Below are 16,830 nucleotides of genomic sequence, written 5' to 3'. Positions count from 1 at the left end.
CACAACATGTTATCTTCAGAGGGCGGTAATTAGACAGAGAGACTGTCTGAGGCAGGAAAGAGGAGAAGACTGGAAGGTTGAGTAACAGGACAATAGCGTTTTGGTTCAGCATGTGACCACACTTAAATCTCTGTATCGATTTACAAGTAAATCTAAATAGCATGGTCCTAATCTGGGTTCTTCTTTGTGCGATTGCTTTTTATTAACATAGGGAATCCCTGAAACTAGCTCACTAACTACGGAAAATAGTGTGCTAGCATTACCTCTTCTATACTCTGACGACAAAAAATCCCAACAGGAAGGAACTTTTAATCTTCATGAAAAGAGTATCAATATCAAAAGACAGTACAGTATCTCATGACCTTCAAAAGTGTGTTTTCAGATACAGTGTGAAGGTGGTTCTGACTGCAGTCGCATAGCAAGTCAGAGGCCAGTCACCAAGAAGAATAAATATGAAAACAAGAACTATTGTACTGGATTCTACATTTTTTTCTCTGTGAAATCGTATTTTTGGCACATTAGCTGGAATGAAGAGTAACCGGTAAAAAGAACATAATCCTCTTACAACAGGAATAAATGAATGTTTGTCCAGAAGCCTGAAATGTCTTAAAGAGACATAGCATTGAAAATAAATTGTAGAGTTCTGTGCCAGAAGAGGTTTGATTTGTTATGTGAATTTAAAATGGCATGTTGCTGTCTGACCACCACCCACCTTGAAAAATAACGCACCCTTCATTTATTATGTAGATCCAGCAATATTGTTGACATTCAGATTGTAGATTAAATAATTAAAACAGTAAATTATTTGAGGAATGGTGCATTAATCAACCACAACTGACCTGAATGCTTGTGAAACTGCTGGTTTAAATCATCTTGAAACAAAATAAAGAAATCACATTCTGCATGTTTGTAGCATGTTTATTCTTTATAACAGCATTTGTGGTTAAGCCAGACATAATTAACAAGTGGATGTCAATCAAATGTGATCCGGTCACAACTCCAAAACAAACTAACTGCCCAGAGATATGAAAACCCAGATATTGATTTTCATTGCTCCAGGGACCCCTCTGTAAATATGATGTTCTGCTCTGGAGCCCCATCTAAATTTCTGTTGTTTGACTTAAAATATCTGGATCTGCTGTTCATGGGGACACAGACATGGCGGAGAGCGCTTTATTGAAACACGAGAATTGCATGTTCTCGAGAAGTGCATGTTGAAAACTGGATACTTATTACAAATATGTACATGTTTGTAGTGTATATAAATGCATTTATTCCAAAATTACAAATATTACAGTGGAACAGTGGAATTCAAATTTATTGAAGACATTAAATAAAATGGTTTAGAAAAGGCACTTTAATTATCAATTATCAATATAATCCGCTATACATTATTGAGCAGGCAGATGAGGCAAGACGAGAAAAGACCAAATAAAAGGAAATGAAACCACAGCGAATAATATAGCTGTAGTGTTATCAGGACTGAGATTTAATTGTTTTCGATATCTGGAGAAAAACAATATACAAAAAACGAAAAACAATGTTGTAAGGTCGGGGTTGAGGAGAAAGAAACAAGACAGAGTGGGCAAGAGAAGGAGAGAGAGAGATAACAAATAGAGATCACCTACATGGACCCTTTTACAGATATACTGTTGTGTGTTCATTAACGGTGTCTCCATGGCAACCGAAGTGGCAGTGTCAAGACTTGAAGTCGTCCAGAGGGTGGTGACCTTGCATTTGACAAGCACACACAGCTGCATCCATCTCTATTTCTCTCTTTCTGTATCCATTTATTGGGCCAGCTGCTTGTCTCCCATCCTCTAAGTCCGCCCCCCCACCCCCCTCAACCCCCATCTGAGCTACCAGACAGGGAAAGAGTTGGCACCAGTATATGCTTCCTAGAAAAAAACTGCAGTAGTTCTCCCTCAGTCTCCTGCTCACAGACAAACTCAACTTTGTGTATAATGAGATACAAAAGGGCATCCAACTGTCAAGGGCTGTTACTGGGATCTGAAGCAGGAGGAGCATGTCCCACCTTTGTCGTTCTCTAACTGGGGGGTGATGGTGTCCGGGACTTCTGATTGGAGCATGTCATTCTCACTGGCAATGATGTGTTTCACCAAGCAGTTAGCCGCTTCATCGATGTTGACGTTTTCCTGAAAGAGAGGAACATGTAGAAGGAGAGAAAGATTAATGAAAAATGGGGAAAGAAAAGAGAGGCAGAGGGCAGAGAAATTGATAAATGCAAACATTTTTATAAAAGGAATAAAACAAATGCCGCTAGAAAAAGCAGTGAGAGCAGGTGAGTGGACTGTGACTAAACTGAGAGGACAGACACCAGCCAGCAGCCATGTTGTGAGAAGGTACTTTTACATGAATATCTTCCCAGCTGCTGCCAGTGGTCTCTGGGGTCCAAGCAGAGACCAATGACAATACAACCTCATCCAACATTTGCATACAAACACAATGTGATGAGAGATCAAACACGTATAATACAATGTGTTGACAACAACAGTAGCGTAAGAGTGTAAGAAATTAATAAGAGTGACCATAAATAGTCAGGTATATGTCTATATGTAATAATGTTGATGCCTAACATGCACTTGCAGACAATACTATGAATGTCTCCTCATTATGTGTTGATTACACTCTCACAGTAGCAAAGAGGCTACAATAGTCAAATGCAATTACTAATGTTAAATCTACGCAAGCACTTGCAAACTAATTAAAAAGTTCAGTATGATATTTGTCTGACATAAATGAATGCCTAATCTGCTGCTCATTCTATTCTACTCGTTCCATCTAGTACATTTGAATTGGGTACAACTTTACGCAGTCATTTTGAGCAACTGCATTTTTTTCAACATTTGTAATTTTTTGTTTCTGTCATTATGAAAGGTTATTTTAGGGGAATGTCCTTTAATTGGATACAGACAGGAAGCAGGGTGCAGAGAAGGACACGAGATGCAACAATGGTCTGGAACCAGTTGCAATTATATGGTATATGCTTCTAACAAAAATGTGGCTGCCAGAATGCTCATTCATTTCTGAAATTATTACAGCCAATATTATAGAGCTAAGAGACACTCCTGACTTACTAAACTCATCTACCCATCGAAATAGAACACAAATGCAAAATGTCCATTCTCGACAGCACCCCCAGATGGGACCGCACCCTCACAAAAGATTTAGTGTGACGTGGACCGGAGCTGAAGGCTGAGTAGCTAACGGCCCTGGGTGTTAAAGTGAGGTTCACACGAGGAGAGGACCGGCAGCCTGTATTGCTGAGATACACACACATGCACACATTGTCTTAATATGTGATGCAGTAGAAATATTGAATACCCAAAGGATCTAACAATGTGCTCAGTAGGATGTGACCTCCTGCAGACCGCAGCAGCTCCCTGTGCCATGTCGTGATCTATCATACTTACTGTTAGATCTGGGACAAAAGATTCTTCCAAAGCAAAATATAACACAACAAAAACTTCTTCTCTACACTCTGCCAACTTCACTGCTGTCCCCGGGCATCATTGTGGGCAACATGAGCAGCGTTGTTTAAGATACATTTTTGAAATAAGTCTTCTGGCAAAACTTTCTTGGGCAAATGATACTTGAGGCATCAAGATGCACGTCGTTAAATATGTATCCTCTTCTGCTATTTATATTTATGGTTACACATAATGATGACTCGGCAGGTTCACCTGCAAAGTGCAAGAGGATGCTTGTGTCAAATGTAAAGAAATGTGCAATAGGTAGGTGCGTGCGTGCGTGCGTGCGTGCGTGCGTGCGTGCGTGCGTGCGTGCGTGCGTGCGTGCGTGCGTGCGTGCGTGCGTGCGTGCGTGCGTGCCCCTCAACAGCCAGCTGTGAGATTCCTGCTCTTCATCAGCTGCTGTCAGAGCTTGTGTTGGTGTCTCTGTGACTTTGGGGGTCGGTGGGTGAATCCTCAGCTCAGCTCACGATCAGGATTCATTCACTCATCACATTCTTTCATTCCTGTCTGCATCAATAAGTAATGAATTATACTGCACTTTAGTTTATTAAAGTTTTTAAGTTTAAGAGTTTGATATTTTATAATTTGTTGTGTTTATCTGTATACTTTGTTGCTCAAATTAAACTGGAAAATACTAACATACCGTGTGGGGAAATCAGTTTTTTTAACTAATCTCTTGAAAACAAGTCTCTTGTAACAATAGTGTTACTGATTCCCTTGTTATGGCTGTATCGGCTTCACATACCAATTTAATTTGTGTAATCGTGTAAGTGATGGTATATTCTTACATGTGAAGAAAGCCATTATGGCTTGCTGTTTCCGGTCTTTTTGCGAAATGAAGCTAACCGTCTCCTGGCTTCAGCTTCATGTTTCACAAAAAGATATGAGAGTGGTTTCAAATGGGTTTCCCCAAAATGCAGAACTAGTTCTTTAATACCTGTGTCAATCAGAAAATAAAACAATGACATATTCCCCCTAACATTCTTGGACATGCTGTCTGGATGATAGAGAAACGGATGCAAGAGCAGGTGACCTGAAACAACAAATGCAGGAATGTCTCCTGTGAGACTCAGTCTGTCAAACTCAGCACTGTTAAAGGATTTCTCCACATCCTGAATGCGTCTCCACAGGCTGATCAGGAGCTGAGTCTGATCCAGTCAAGCTGGCAGGGAGTCAGATGCTTCTCAAGGACATTTGAACAGGAAGGACATGCCTGCTTAAGCCTAAGAGCTCCCGTTAAAAGCTACTCTATCTATCCACAGCCCCACAATGCCATAGCGGTGTTACTGCTTTGTATTTGTGTGCGTGTCCCTTCTTTCTCACCTTAGCGGACGTCTCGTACCAACCCACAAACCCGTTCTCCTGGCAGAACTGCTCCATCTTTATTCCATTATTGGTCAGTACTTCCCGGCCCTGGTCGCATTTATTAGCCAAAAGCACGACGGCTACATTTTTCCCATTGGCAAGTGTCAGTTTGGAATCCAAGTCCTCCTTCCATTTGGTGACGGCCTCAAAGGAGGCGGGCCTCGTGACGTCAAACACGATGAAGGCGCCCATGGCCTCGCGGTAGTACACACGGGTCATATTGCCAAACCTCTCCTGACCTAGAAGAAAACACACGGACAAAGTCACAGACGCAAACACACAGAGAAAATGAACATGTGTGGAAGTGTAAAAACATGTTCTTTCTTTTGAAAACCCCTTCAAAGGGCTATGAGCTACATGCTGGCACCGAAAAAAAGCTGCAAGTGATGCTGTGTCACTTGAGCGTCAAACAGCCACAGATGCACGAATCATCCGATTAACTCATTTGATCACACTCCTGTCTCATGTGTTCTACCATGCAAGCATTCCCGACATGCCTCGCCCACTCTCTCGAACACAAACACAGAAAATGATGTGCAGGTTTTTACTGGTAAAAGTGCTGCGGAAAGAGAGAGATAAGATGGAGACACGAATAGAGGTACGATGGGAGGAGGGGAGAGGAGTCTTTGTGTGTGTGTGTGCGTGCGTGCGTGTGTTTGTGTGTGTGCGTGCCTGTGTGTGTGTGTGTGTGTGTGTGTGTCTGTGTGTGCTTGCCTGTGAACTGTAGAAATTCCTGAGGGTAAAATTAATTTGTTAAGCTCTGTAGGAATGTTGTATCCACACTGATTGTTCCCATCCATAACGTCTGCTAAAGCACCATCAGTACCAGACATGTTCATACTGTGGACTGAACCTAAAACCTCAGTGGGTCCTTCTCAAAGCAGTTTGCATCGTAGTGAAGCAAAAACTTTGCTATTCATTTTCATGCTAGAGGAACATTTGCTATTCACCTGCTCTCCTGCACAGGTGGATCAGAGCGGGGTGGGGTGAGTGGCGGGGTGGGGTGAGGGGGGGCTGCACAACAGCTGGGATGAGGTGTGTCACATTCAAGGACATATCAGAAGGGCTGAACCTTGAATCAAGTGAAAAAGATTATTTCCAGCTTTCTGGTTAAGCCAACTCAAATATACTATTGTTCCCGGGGCGATGACCTGATAAAAATACTGAAAAGTATTTCTCTATTACATGACATATTAATATTTTAAGTTCTAATAAGCCCTGAACCAGCTTCATATCTCCACGCTATGCCCGTGCAACTATAGCCCCGTCCCCCTGTCAGCAATGGACATAGAAACATGGCAGTCAAAAATAGATCAGTTGATGCTATCATTTATTGTATTTGAAAACTTCAGTGCATCATCAAATCCCCAAACAAGACAATGGCAGTGCTAAGTAATTATTATATATTACATTACATATTTGCTTTGAAACCAGTGTGTTTGTTTTACATAATCGTGTCCCTTCTATGATCTAAACTAAATGAAGAAGTCATATGATATTATAATGGACGGACTATGCAGAACTAAGATGAACAATTCAGGCTTTCCCACCTCATGGCTTCCATATACTTTCGGGCGAGTGTAGGGAGCACATACCAACTAGCAGTTTTCTCATAGGGAGACAATTATCCTTAGTTCACAATAAAAGCTTTCTGTATACAAGAGCTTGGGCCTCAAATCTCCCTCACATGAGTTTGAGACACATGACTGCTTGCGCTTACTGGAGAGAGCGCACAGGAGGGGAGAGAGCAGCAGGTCAGAGGATTCTTCTAAACCTCAGCCGACACTCATGTGAGATGAGACTGCTGTGGCCTTTAAGTTTGTTTGGCTTCATTATTGATCAAAGCTTTTAAATCCTGACTGAGAAAAAGAAATGAGAATGTCTCCTTTTTGCAGAAGATGTTCTCTACATTATTATCGAAAGGACTGCTCTGCTCTCCAGGTCTGAGGGTCCTATCTGGACCCCAATACATGCATACAACATACATAGGACAAAAAACAAATAAAAAATATTTACAAAGATCACAAAGTATCTCTCAGGTGAGGGAAGTCACGCAGTTCAGCAGATTGCAGAGAAGAAGTGAGTGGCCACTGTGGGCACAACAGATGTACTGTTATGAATTGAATAAATGTAAATATGTATGTATGAAAGAATGAAGTGACATTCACTCTATTTTAGCCTTTTAAAATCATAAAGACAACTTAGTTGCAACCTCAAATATTGTGTAAATGAATATCAATATGATATATAATATTATTCATAATGCCATATTTGGTTTTGGCACCGTGGTTTCAGAGAAGGTTTCTCTGTTTCATAACTTCATAACTCTGTGTGTGTGTTTGTGTGTGTGTCTTGTGAGTGTAATTAAAGAGAAACATATTCAGAAATAAAATTGCCAAGGGATTTGAAGTGAGTAATGTCAACAGGTCAGCTGGTACACATGAGGAATATTAACCCTGGATAAACCGTCATCCTCCTACCAAAATGGGTTAAAAACATCTATGAAAACATGAGCTCATGCTCATTCCCTGATGGGATGGTTGTCTTTTTATCACCGACCTCAAACTATCTGTTAATCCAAAATACACATTTTCTTTGAAAGATAGCAATTAAGTTTCCATCCTCTGTGTTTGACTTGAAGCAACTTGTGGCCTTTCCTGAAGGAAAACATCTATATTTTCCACTTGAGCAGCCGCCCTCCGATACATATTTCATATTGTTTGGAAAGTTATAGTCTCTTACCTGAAATGGTATTCACTGAGGTCGGAAAAGTACATTTTTATAACCACAACTTCATGTGATTGTTAAGCAGATTAATTCAATCATGTGACGTTCCAAAAAGGAAGAGAAACACATACTAATTATAGACATTTCTCCAAGGACTATAGCTTGACACTATTCATTTCAAATGTAGCCATAAGCTAATTTTCATAAAAAGACCATTTTAAATCGAGTGGATTTATTTATTTTAAAACTTTTTTCTTTTTTTTTAAAGAATATTAACCAATAAACCATGAACCATATATTATTGAGCGTGAGTCTTATATAAAATAAATACCAGGGCGTAAAAGTTGGACTGTACCTGCAATGTCCCACAGCTGGAGACGCACCGTCTCCTGGTCCCTGTTGAGGACTTTCAGAGCGAAGTCCACCCCGATGGTGGCTCGGTAGTTGGGGCTGTAGTTGTGATGGACATACCGCTTGATGATGCTGGTCTTGCCGACCCCGAGGTCCCCTATCACAAGGATCTTATAGAGATGCTCCTTATTGTGGTTGTTCTGCATGGCGACCGCGGAGGGCGAGAGCCGAGCATGAATCCAGCGTACAGGAGAGGGCCGGGGGATGGAAGGAGGAGAAGCACAGGACAGGGCAGAGAGGACCGGCGAGAGTTGGGAAGGTCTTGAGTGGCGAAGCGAGAGAAAGGGGAGGAGGTACCCTGGACCACAGGGGAAGTGGAGCAGAGACGTCTAGACCTCGTGACGCACGCAGGGGAGCCGGGTTTTATTTTAAAACATTCAAACCAGAGGGGATAAACTCGTTAGTACCATGTTGGCAGGGTAAGAACTTTTTAGATTACTTACTAAAAGGTACCACGGCATCAATAAATGGAAATACTCAAGCAGAACAAGTACTTGAGTAAACATACGTTACTTTCCATCACTGTAAATCAGAAAACAACATAAAGAGGGTTATGCCAGAAAAAAGCACACAAGAGGCCTCCAGGGTGTTCTGCCCGATAAGATGTATTTTTAATCCAAGCCATGATCTTTCCTAAACCTTAAGAGTATGGGTGTTGCCTAATCCTCAAGAGATTTATTTAAGATGATTAAATCAACTATTTGTTTTAATCATTCCTTCACCCCCTCATGCACTCGAGTTATACGGCTTCACTTTCATGTAGTTTGTTGGAACCTCATTATGCTTTTTTTTTTTTGTTCATATTGTTGAGTCGTTGCTTCAGAGAAGGAACTGTTGACCGCCTTAACCAAAGATAACAATAACAGCATCCCAGAAAGATTGATTTAAAATTGACACACACACACGTGACAATGAGTTACATCCCTTTATTGGAGAATTCCCTTTTAAAATGCTCCACAGGGAGCTCATTCAAAGTGCCTCACAGGAAAAACATGGCAGTGTCGGTTTCGATTTGATGCAAGGACAGAATATATTACAACTCTCCACCGTCGCTTCCCTGAGACAAAGAACTAAGGTTCTGCACCTGGCACGCAGTCACAGACACCGACTTCTGTTACCAGTTCCCTTTAAAATCAGGATTTCACAATATGGACCGATGCATTTTGATCCGAAACTTGAGCCGGCAGTTACAGCTTGAATTCAAATAGGCAGATAATTAGCAATTGTTGAAATATAAAAAAAACATTGTTAAAAATTAAAACAATGTGTAGACTGCCATGCTACTACATGCATGGCATCAAACGGGCAACTCATTACTTTCCTCCTTGGTTCACAGCCTCTACAGTTTGGGGATGGGGTTGGCTGCGACGGCGATGCTCTCGATGGCACACTCGTCGCTGCCCCGGCGGATTCGGAAATAGCCGTCCTCGCCCCAGCCCGTGCTCCAGCTGTTCTTGACAATCCAGTACTTCTGTCCGGTCTTGTGGCAGCGGCCGTAGCCCACCAACAGCACGGCATGGTTGGTCAGCTCGAAGGGATTGAAGGGGTCTGCGAGGCTCGTATGGTGGTAGATGCCCTCCTTATAGTTCATAAAGTCAGGGTAGACCTGAGGAAAGACGGGGAGGATTTACTTTGAATTTTTCACTTTTAATTGAACCCAAGCTGTACCCACGAAGCAGGAGGGTCTGCTGAGTTGTAAAGGAGAAATGACAGAATACAATTCATGAAGGAAAAAAAAAAAAGTTTCATTACATTTACAGAATGCTAAAGAAAAGCTAAGTAAAAAGTTTTGCAATGCAAAAGCGAAGCAGCTGAATGATATCTTGTTAAACTCAGTGTTTTATAGTCAAGTTGGAGCTCCCTCCCTGACGCAAAGACCACAAATGATGGAAAAACACTTCTGAACTAAAACAACGATGATTAATCCCATAAGTGGTTACAATTTACTAGCTGTGTGACGTAATAGCAAATAGTTTAACGCATCTTTTGATCTTAGATTTATCTTTAAGATGCTTTAAGAAAACAAGATCTTTCCCCAAATCTACATTTTTGTGAGGATTCAACTTCACTTGATAAAGTGGCCTCTCGTTAAAATGGATTTCTGCAAGACACAGCAACTGCGTTTGGGCTAAAATAAGGGAAGGATCAGATATCCGACTACATGGGTTAAACGCAACCTAAACTCAAAGCTGCATGGAGAGAGCAAAAACCTCAAATGTTTTGTGAACACATACTGTGTAGAAATAGCAAGTAGAAAACAGTGAGCAGCTGTTGTACCTCAAAGGCCACTCCAATTGGTCCATTTTTTACCAGTTCCAACATCATGGCCATCTCACTGCAGCCGCCATAAAATCCACCGACATAGTTGTATTCTGCGGTGTACATGCGGCCGCAGTTTTGAGGAACGCCACACGGAGAGTCCTTTGCAATATACGGATAGCATGACTCTTCTACAATGCCGAAATCCTGCACATACTTCCCAATCAGGTAAGGGAAGCCACCATCACAACCTTCAAGAGGAGAGATGAAGGTTAAACCTGGTTCTTTCAATAGGTCAAAAAAAGTGTTATCATTAACCACAGCCAAGGATTTTTGGACGTTTGTGACTTTCTAACATTTCATTTGTTGTTTTCCAGGACTTTTCAAAAATAATTTGTATAAAATCCAGCAATCTGGGCAGTTGTAAAACACTTGATACACTTTGCCAAAAAACAAACACCCCTTGTTACGATTAGGGAGGACATACATCAGTACAGCACTTTGCCATGATCACAATATGAATATTAAACTAAGTACTTCTTTTAAATGCAAAATTAATTGATATGGTCTGGAAACAAGGTTTTACATTGAGAGTTAGTTTACCTTGAGAGTATTCAGAACAGGAGACCACTTGTTGGGGGCTGAAGATGGGAGTCTTGCTGTTGTTGGTGAGGATTCGAACCCGAGCTTCCAACATTCCCATCGTGGCAAAGGAGTAGCAGCTTCCACACGATGCTGAAACGGAACATCATAGATTCACACGAGTTAAATCACACTGCTGTGCAATACAACAGCAATAGAATAAATCCTACCTTGTTTTTTTTTTACTGAAGACAACTGGTGTCCTTATGTATGTAAATAAAAGTGGAAAAAACATTGGAAGCAATTTTAATAAAATGCAATGCCGCAACACCACTAAACAAATGACATAGTGTCAACGACTGACATTATCAAGGAAAACCATCTTCAGAGACTGTAGGTGCACCTGCACATGCAGTTTGCTCCAACACACCTGTAATTAAATCGATGAGCACATTTGTTCAACAAAACAAAAATCTGTTGATTTAATGTCAAGTGGAGGAGTAAAGTTCCTGCTCCAGTGTACTCCTCTGCATTCCAAAAATAATGGAGCACAGAGACTTACCATTAATAGTGCGAGGAACCAGGTTCTTAATAAAATGCTCTGCAGAAACAAATTGGGTCAGAAACTGTGGGGATTTGCAGGGTGCTTTAATTGTAGTCATGATTCAAGTCAGGGTGACAGAACAGTTTTCATTTGGGGCCAAAACATCTCCTCAGACCAATATGGTGTTACAACTATTTAAATTAAAGATCTGTGCTGGTGGGAAAACTTTGCTCTCCTAGCATTTTACAATATATAATTTAATAAGTTTCAGCGATGAGAAATTAAAGGTTTATCATGTTGGACCCATAGCACACAAAAGTTATCTCTCTCCTTATACAACCAGCAGTTACTTTTTAAAGGGAAGCTGCAGGTGTAAACTGGAATCGTAGGAATTTAAAGCTCCATCATGTGATGTTAAGAAGCAGGCATATCCATTTATCTTCAATTACACCACTTTTTGTGAACCAAAATGGAACCTACAAAAGCCAACTGACTGCACTGAAGCAAAAATGAGCGCCGCTTCACTGCACAGTGGCTTAGAGGGCTGCTACTGAAACTCTCCAGATCCTTAAACCCAGCCCTACAGAGGCCCTCTAAAACACTCAAGCTACTCAGCACGTATAATCTCTCCGCTCACACACTCTCTGCAGAAACACAGGAGGAGCGCACAAAGGAAACCCAGGCCTGCCAGGAGGAAAGCAACGTAGCCGGCGAGCCCTCACAGACAGCTGCTCACATTTACGTACGGCTTTGTTTCCCTCCTGAGAGTCATCTGAAACCATAGTTTACATTTCTAATATCATGTGTGCACAGGTACAATAAGGTTATCGCGCGGACCCTTTCAAGAAACACACACACACACACACACACGCACGCGCACGCACGCGCACCCACACGCACACACGCACGCACGCACGTCACCTTGGTTTCTCACAGGGCTGATGAAGTTGACGCCGTCAATGTTCCTCCAATCCCAGTGCGCGGGTAGAGCTGCTGCCATCTTAGCAAAATCAGCTTTCACAGGCATAGGGCGAACACGCCTAAAAAGGCAAAATAGAGGGAATTTTGACATTTTTCATTGACAATTTACAGAAAACCTAATACTATGGAAATTAAGTGCATGTAGCTTCACCTTAAGAAAGTTAGATCTTTTTGCTCTATTAATATGTGGTTTTAAACTATGAGATAAGTTCAAGCATGTGTCGATTGTGCTGGCCTCACTTTCATTGTTGGTTTAAGTACATGTTTATTTTACACAGATCCATTAGTGGTGCAAAAGACAGCCAACAGACTGTGGCAGTAATGCACCAATAAGCTGGATGCCAACCGCCGTAAAAAAAGAAGAAGAAGAAGAAGAAGAAGACGACTTTGGAGCAGTCACACACATTTCATGAGAAGTAATTCAAGAGGCCATATTAAAACATACATTGGGCGACAGTGGCAAAGTGTCAATGGGCAAGATACTGAACCCCAATATTCTTACAAAGACTGCAACATTGGTGTGCGAGTGTGCATTAGTTTAGATCCTGATGGGCAGGTGGCACCTTGCATGGCAGCCTCTGTCATCAGTGTGTGTGTGTGTGTGTGTGTGTGTGGACATGTAGTGTACAGTCCTTTGAGTAGTCGGAAGACTGGAATGGCTTGAAGATGTTGCCTGATTATGGATACCGTTCATAAAAGCAGTTTCATACACCTCCTAACCTAATGAATAAGCCCAGAAGGATACATTTGTTTTTAGAGTAAGGGACAGTGACGGAAGCTTGGAACTGGTTATTGTTGTTGATTGTTAGATTCGATTTATTTCCAGTTATTACCAGCATTTGACGTGTATGACGTTACGTTTTAATTTCTTTGCCATATTTGGATAGGTTTAGATAGCAATATATACACACATCATACCAATAAAGCCCTTTAAATATAATTGAATAGTATGGGAAATAAGTAAATACTCACATGGGGATACGGGAGGCGGGGCCTCCTGCTCGGTTGTGCAGCTCTTTCAGAGTGTACGTCTCATGCTCTGGGTAGGCCACAGCCTTCCAGGATGTCTGAATAGAGTTGATGGCATCAATGAAGTCCAGGTTGTGTTTGTACGGCTTCTGGAGCAGCCTGGAGGGTGAATGAGGACACGTGTAAGGTTGTTTAAAAAAATTTAAAAAATCAATAAATCCCAAGCAAGTTGTCGAGTTGAATCACAGTAGGTTACCAGTAGTAGTTGGTCTCTGTGTACAGCTTTAACAAAATACACACAGTAGTGCTGCATTACAACTACTGTTGGTTTAACTTGAATAATTTACTCAAATCAGTCAATTCAATCACTGGTGCTGAGAGAAAAGAAGCGTTTTTCAGATATATTTTATAGTTTAAATTACAAGTAACTTGAATAACCTGTAACTTGACTATAACCTGGTTTAAATCCAACTGGAACTAATAAGCAAGAAGCAGCATTGTGAACGTTCATTTCTCAAATCAATTATTTTTGGGACGCCTGTCAACCAATGATTGTGCTCAACATCAGATTTCTCAGATGACAGGCCATTTGCAAAGATGACTGAGGGCGAGTGAGTCCAACTCAGTTCACAGAGGAGGATCCAGGGAGGAAATTAAAGTGTAGATAAAAGCAGAGATGTCAAAACTGCACAGTGTACTGAAAGCAGGGATTAACACACAGATATCACAACCCACTGATATCTCACATGTTAGCTTGCATTTGTCCACTTGACATTTCGAGCTATCATTACGTACGTACCTGCTGATGAAGACTGGTTTATAATCTATTCGGGGCGATACCGATTTCACCTTCTTCCCCACAAAACAGGCCCAGTTGTGTCCCAGGACATCGTGGACCCACCCTGGCGCGGTCTGGTCACAGAGGCTGGTCACCTTAAAGCTGTCATCAGTGTACTGGAAGTGTAGTAAACCAATCAGATTAGTAATTTGATGCAAATACAAACACTCAGGATTAATCAAAGCAATTTAATTAAGAGTATTCCATATAAGGCTAGATATTTCCATTGTATTATTCAGACAATCATTGACTTATAAGTTTGAGAAGGAATTATGTGAAGTCCAAAGTCTGAAACCAAAATCTCTCTCCCTTCTTCTCATATTGCTACATTAAGATGAATCAAGTAGAGGAAATAGGGAAGTTGAACTAGACGTGGACAAACCATAACATGGGTTTGAAGACAGACGGCCGATGACACTTCCCTTAACTCAGTGTCATGTGAGCGATGTAAAAACACCACATGACTGAAAGGTTAAACTTGGTTAAGGTTAAACTTGCCAGATATGACAGAGATATGCACGTTTTCCAGATACCATCATATCAGATAAGGGGAGAGGAAATTGAGTGATACTGTAACTAAACTTTTAATGTCACAGAGTGTTAAATGATGAATTCAACGAGTACATCAAGTTTGTGATCAGTTGGTTTAAAAAGGAAGCTGAACAACAGTGGAGAATTTATAAGAATGGGATATGAACTTTTTCACTCACAAAGGGAATTTGTAGTTTATGCAGGATTACTGTGACTAAATACTGAAATGATCACTCATGTAAACTAGTTGTGTATATGCCTCTCATACCTTGAAGAAGGCGAACCACTTGTACCCATTAATGACCACTTCAAAGCCCTGGTTGTAGATGAGGGTGAAGAAGCCGGTGTTTCCCAGCTCATCTGTGGCTACAGACAGTTTCTCCAGGGTCACAGTCACTGTGCCCTCACCTGTAGCTGAGGGGGGGACACGACACAAAATGTACATACGTTTAACAGCAGGGCATGATATTAATTTATCCATCATCAGTCGTCAACAACAAAGATGAAACCTTTGCTCCAACAACATTGAGCCTGATGTGGGAGCAGTGAGACTCCTTGGCAAATCAAACACAATGTAATGTCGAAGTTGATGCCGATTCTGATTCATACATGGTATGGAGGGTTGGGATTATTTGTAATTAACGTTACATATCCAGTTATCTTGTGTGTAAACGATTTCATTCATTGTGCTGTAAGAGAAAGAGTTAGCTTATTGCTATGTTTTCATCAATTAAAACGGACAGTGGCGACTAGCAGCAGTACATACTGCAACACACACACAATGTCAGCAACAAGAGTAACGTTATTAAAAACTGGTAGCGTTATTAAACGAAAGGACACATTAGTTAATCTAAATAAACTTAGATTCGATTAGATAGTTTAGTGGTTCAAACCAAACTTCGATACAGTTACAAAAGGAGGAAATAATCATTAAATCGCCAGCTTTAGTTTCTGCCTCCACTGAAAACCTTAAAATTCCGACAGGCCCCCAACATGTCACCTGATTTCCAAAATTGTGAAACTACTACTTCCATCACTTTGAAGCAGTCACGCGGTGTGAGCTGTTCACTAGTGTAACGAGGACTTTACCTTTAGCGGAGCAGTTGACGGTCTTGTCGTGTCCGCCTTTGGACACCTGGAACACCCATGTCCCCTGCAGGTCCTCAAAAGTGCAGTTGGCCGGTGTGTCACCCAACGAGCCTTCAGCCCAAAGCAGGAGCACGCACACTAGCACACCGTTTAGCCTCATCTTCACACACAAAGAAAACTGCTGCCAGGTCGTCGTCGTCGTCGTCTAATGAAAGTGTGGCCCTCTTTGTTTTTCTGCGCCACCTGTTACACGTTAACGTCTCTGTTACCCCCCGAAGTCCTCTTGCCTGTGACTTTACGCAAACTGAAACTTTTTTACAAAGATACACACTTCAACTTCTCCGGTCAAGATGAAGCCGTTACGACCAATGGCACAACGCACATGCGCACACGTAGCTAGGAATATCGCCGGCTAGCTAACGTTCTCGTTAAGTTAAAGGACACCTAACGTTGACTACTTTGGATATTAGTGGATACTAGCGGATGTATTTCCATCATATCCGCCGATATATACAATGTATACATGCTTATGGTCCTATACATACTGTATCGTTACTGTAACACTCTTCCGGTCTGTCGTACAAAGATAGGTAGATTTCAGTGAAAAAGGAACCACACATATCTCGTCGTTTGTCTGCTTTTTGGTTTCGTTTTTACTTGTCATGTGATGACACAACCGATGGGAGCATGCGCAGTAGACTACTTTGTGTGTGTGTGTGTTTTTGGATGAGACGTAATTATGATATTTTTGGAAGAAAAGGGAATTAGCAACAACTGAAATAGGAAGAATCTTAAAGTTACACCATAGATATCTTTTTTTATTTTAGAAAAAAATTAAATACATAATCAAATACAATATTATGTATTCATATATTGTTTAGTGTTCTTTAATATCTATGCTTGACAGTGCATTCTGGGTATGACTTTTGTATCTGTAGTAATTGTTCCCACTGTAAGCATGCATTTTGTCATAGCAGAGAAAGCACACCTGAACTGAATTATTAATTACACATGGCTGTCCATGTGTAATTAATAATTCA

General features: G+C 41.2%; 2 protein-coding genes across 2 annotated transcripts; both read right to left on the bottom strand.

Moving 5' to 3' along the window:
- Positions 1-1,986: 1,986 nt before the first annotated feature.
- rab38a (RAB38a, member RAS oncogene family) lies at positions 1,987-8,143 on the bottom strand. Its single transcript, XM_034548398.1, has 3 exons — positions 7,942-8,143; positions 4,818-5,098; positions 1,987-2,156 (listed from the first exon to the last, which is right to left on the bottom strand). Exons 1-3 carry the CDS (start codon positions 8,141-8,143, stop codon positions 2,001-2,003), a joined length of 639 nt encoding a protein of 212 aa, XP_034404289.1. The 3' UTR covers positions 1,987-2,000.
- Positions 8,144-8,908: 765 nt separating this feature from the next.
- On the bottom strand, positions 8,909-16,423 carry ctsc (cathepsin C). Its single transcript, XM_034548397.1, has 8 exons — positions 15,791-16,423; positions 14,970-15,115; positions 14,132-14,286; positions 13,336-13,491; positions 12,304-12,422; positions 10,860-10,991; positions 10,275-10,507; positions 8,909-9,603 (listed from the first exon to the last, which is right to left on the bottom strand). The coding sequence occupies exons 1-8, from the start codon at positions 15,948-15,950 to the stop codon at positions 9,337-9,339; spliced, it is 1,368 nt and encodes a 455-aa protein (XP_034404288.1). The 5' UTR covers positions 15,951-16,423; the 3' UTR covers positions 8,909-9,336.
- Between the last annotated feature and the right edge of the window lie 407 nt (positions 16,424-16,830).

This window comes from Cyclopterus lumpus, chromosome 13, assembly GCF_009769545.1.
Source record: "Cyclopterus lumpus isolate fCycLum1 chromosome 13, fCycLum1.pri, whole genome shotgun sequence".
NCBI lineage: Eukaryota > Metazoa > Chordata > Actinopteri > Perciformes > Cyclopteridae > Cyclopterus > Cyclopterus lumpus.
The sequence above is the reverse complement of the archived record's forward strand: the minus strand, read 5'-3'. Positions and strand labels throughout refer to the sequence as shown.

Bases quoted from the DNA above. Each gene is read 5' to 3' on its own strand.
- ctsc (XM_034548397.1), bottom strand. From the start codon at position 15,950: ATGAGGCTAAACGGTGTGCTAGTGTGCGTGCTCCTGCTTTGGGCTGAA. The intron at 15,116-15,790 runs GTAAAGTCCTCG...TCCCCCCCTCAG, and splicing joins CGTCAACTGCTCCGCTAAAG to CTACAGGTGAGGGCACAGTG. The intron at 13,492-14,131 runs GTACGTACGTAA...TTCACCCTCCAG, and splicing joins AAACCAGTCTTCATCAGCAG to GCTGCTCCAGAAGCCGTACA.
- rab38a (XM_034548398.1), bottom strand. From the start codon at position 8,143: ATGCAGAACAACCACAATAAGGAGCATCTCTATAAGATCCTTGTGATA. The intron at 5,099-7,941 runs GTACAGTCCAAC...GTTTTCTTCTAG, and splicing joins CCAGCTGTGGGACATTGCAG to GTCAGGAGAGGTTTGGCAAT. The intron at 2,157-4,817 runs GTGAGAAAGAAG...CCTCTCTTTCAG, and splicing joins GGTACGAGACGTCCGCTAAG to GAAAACGTCAACATCGATGA.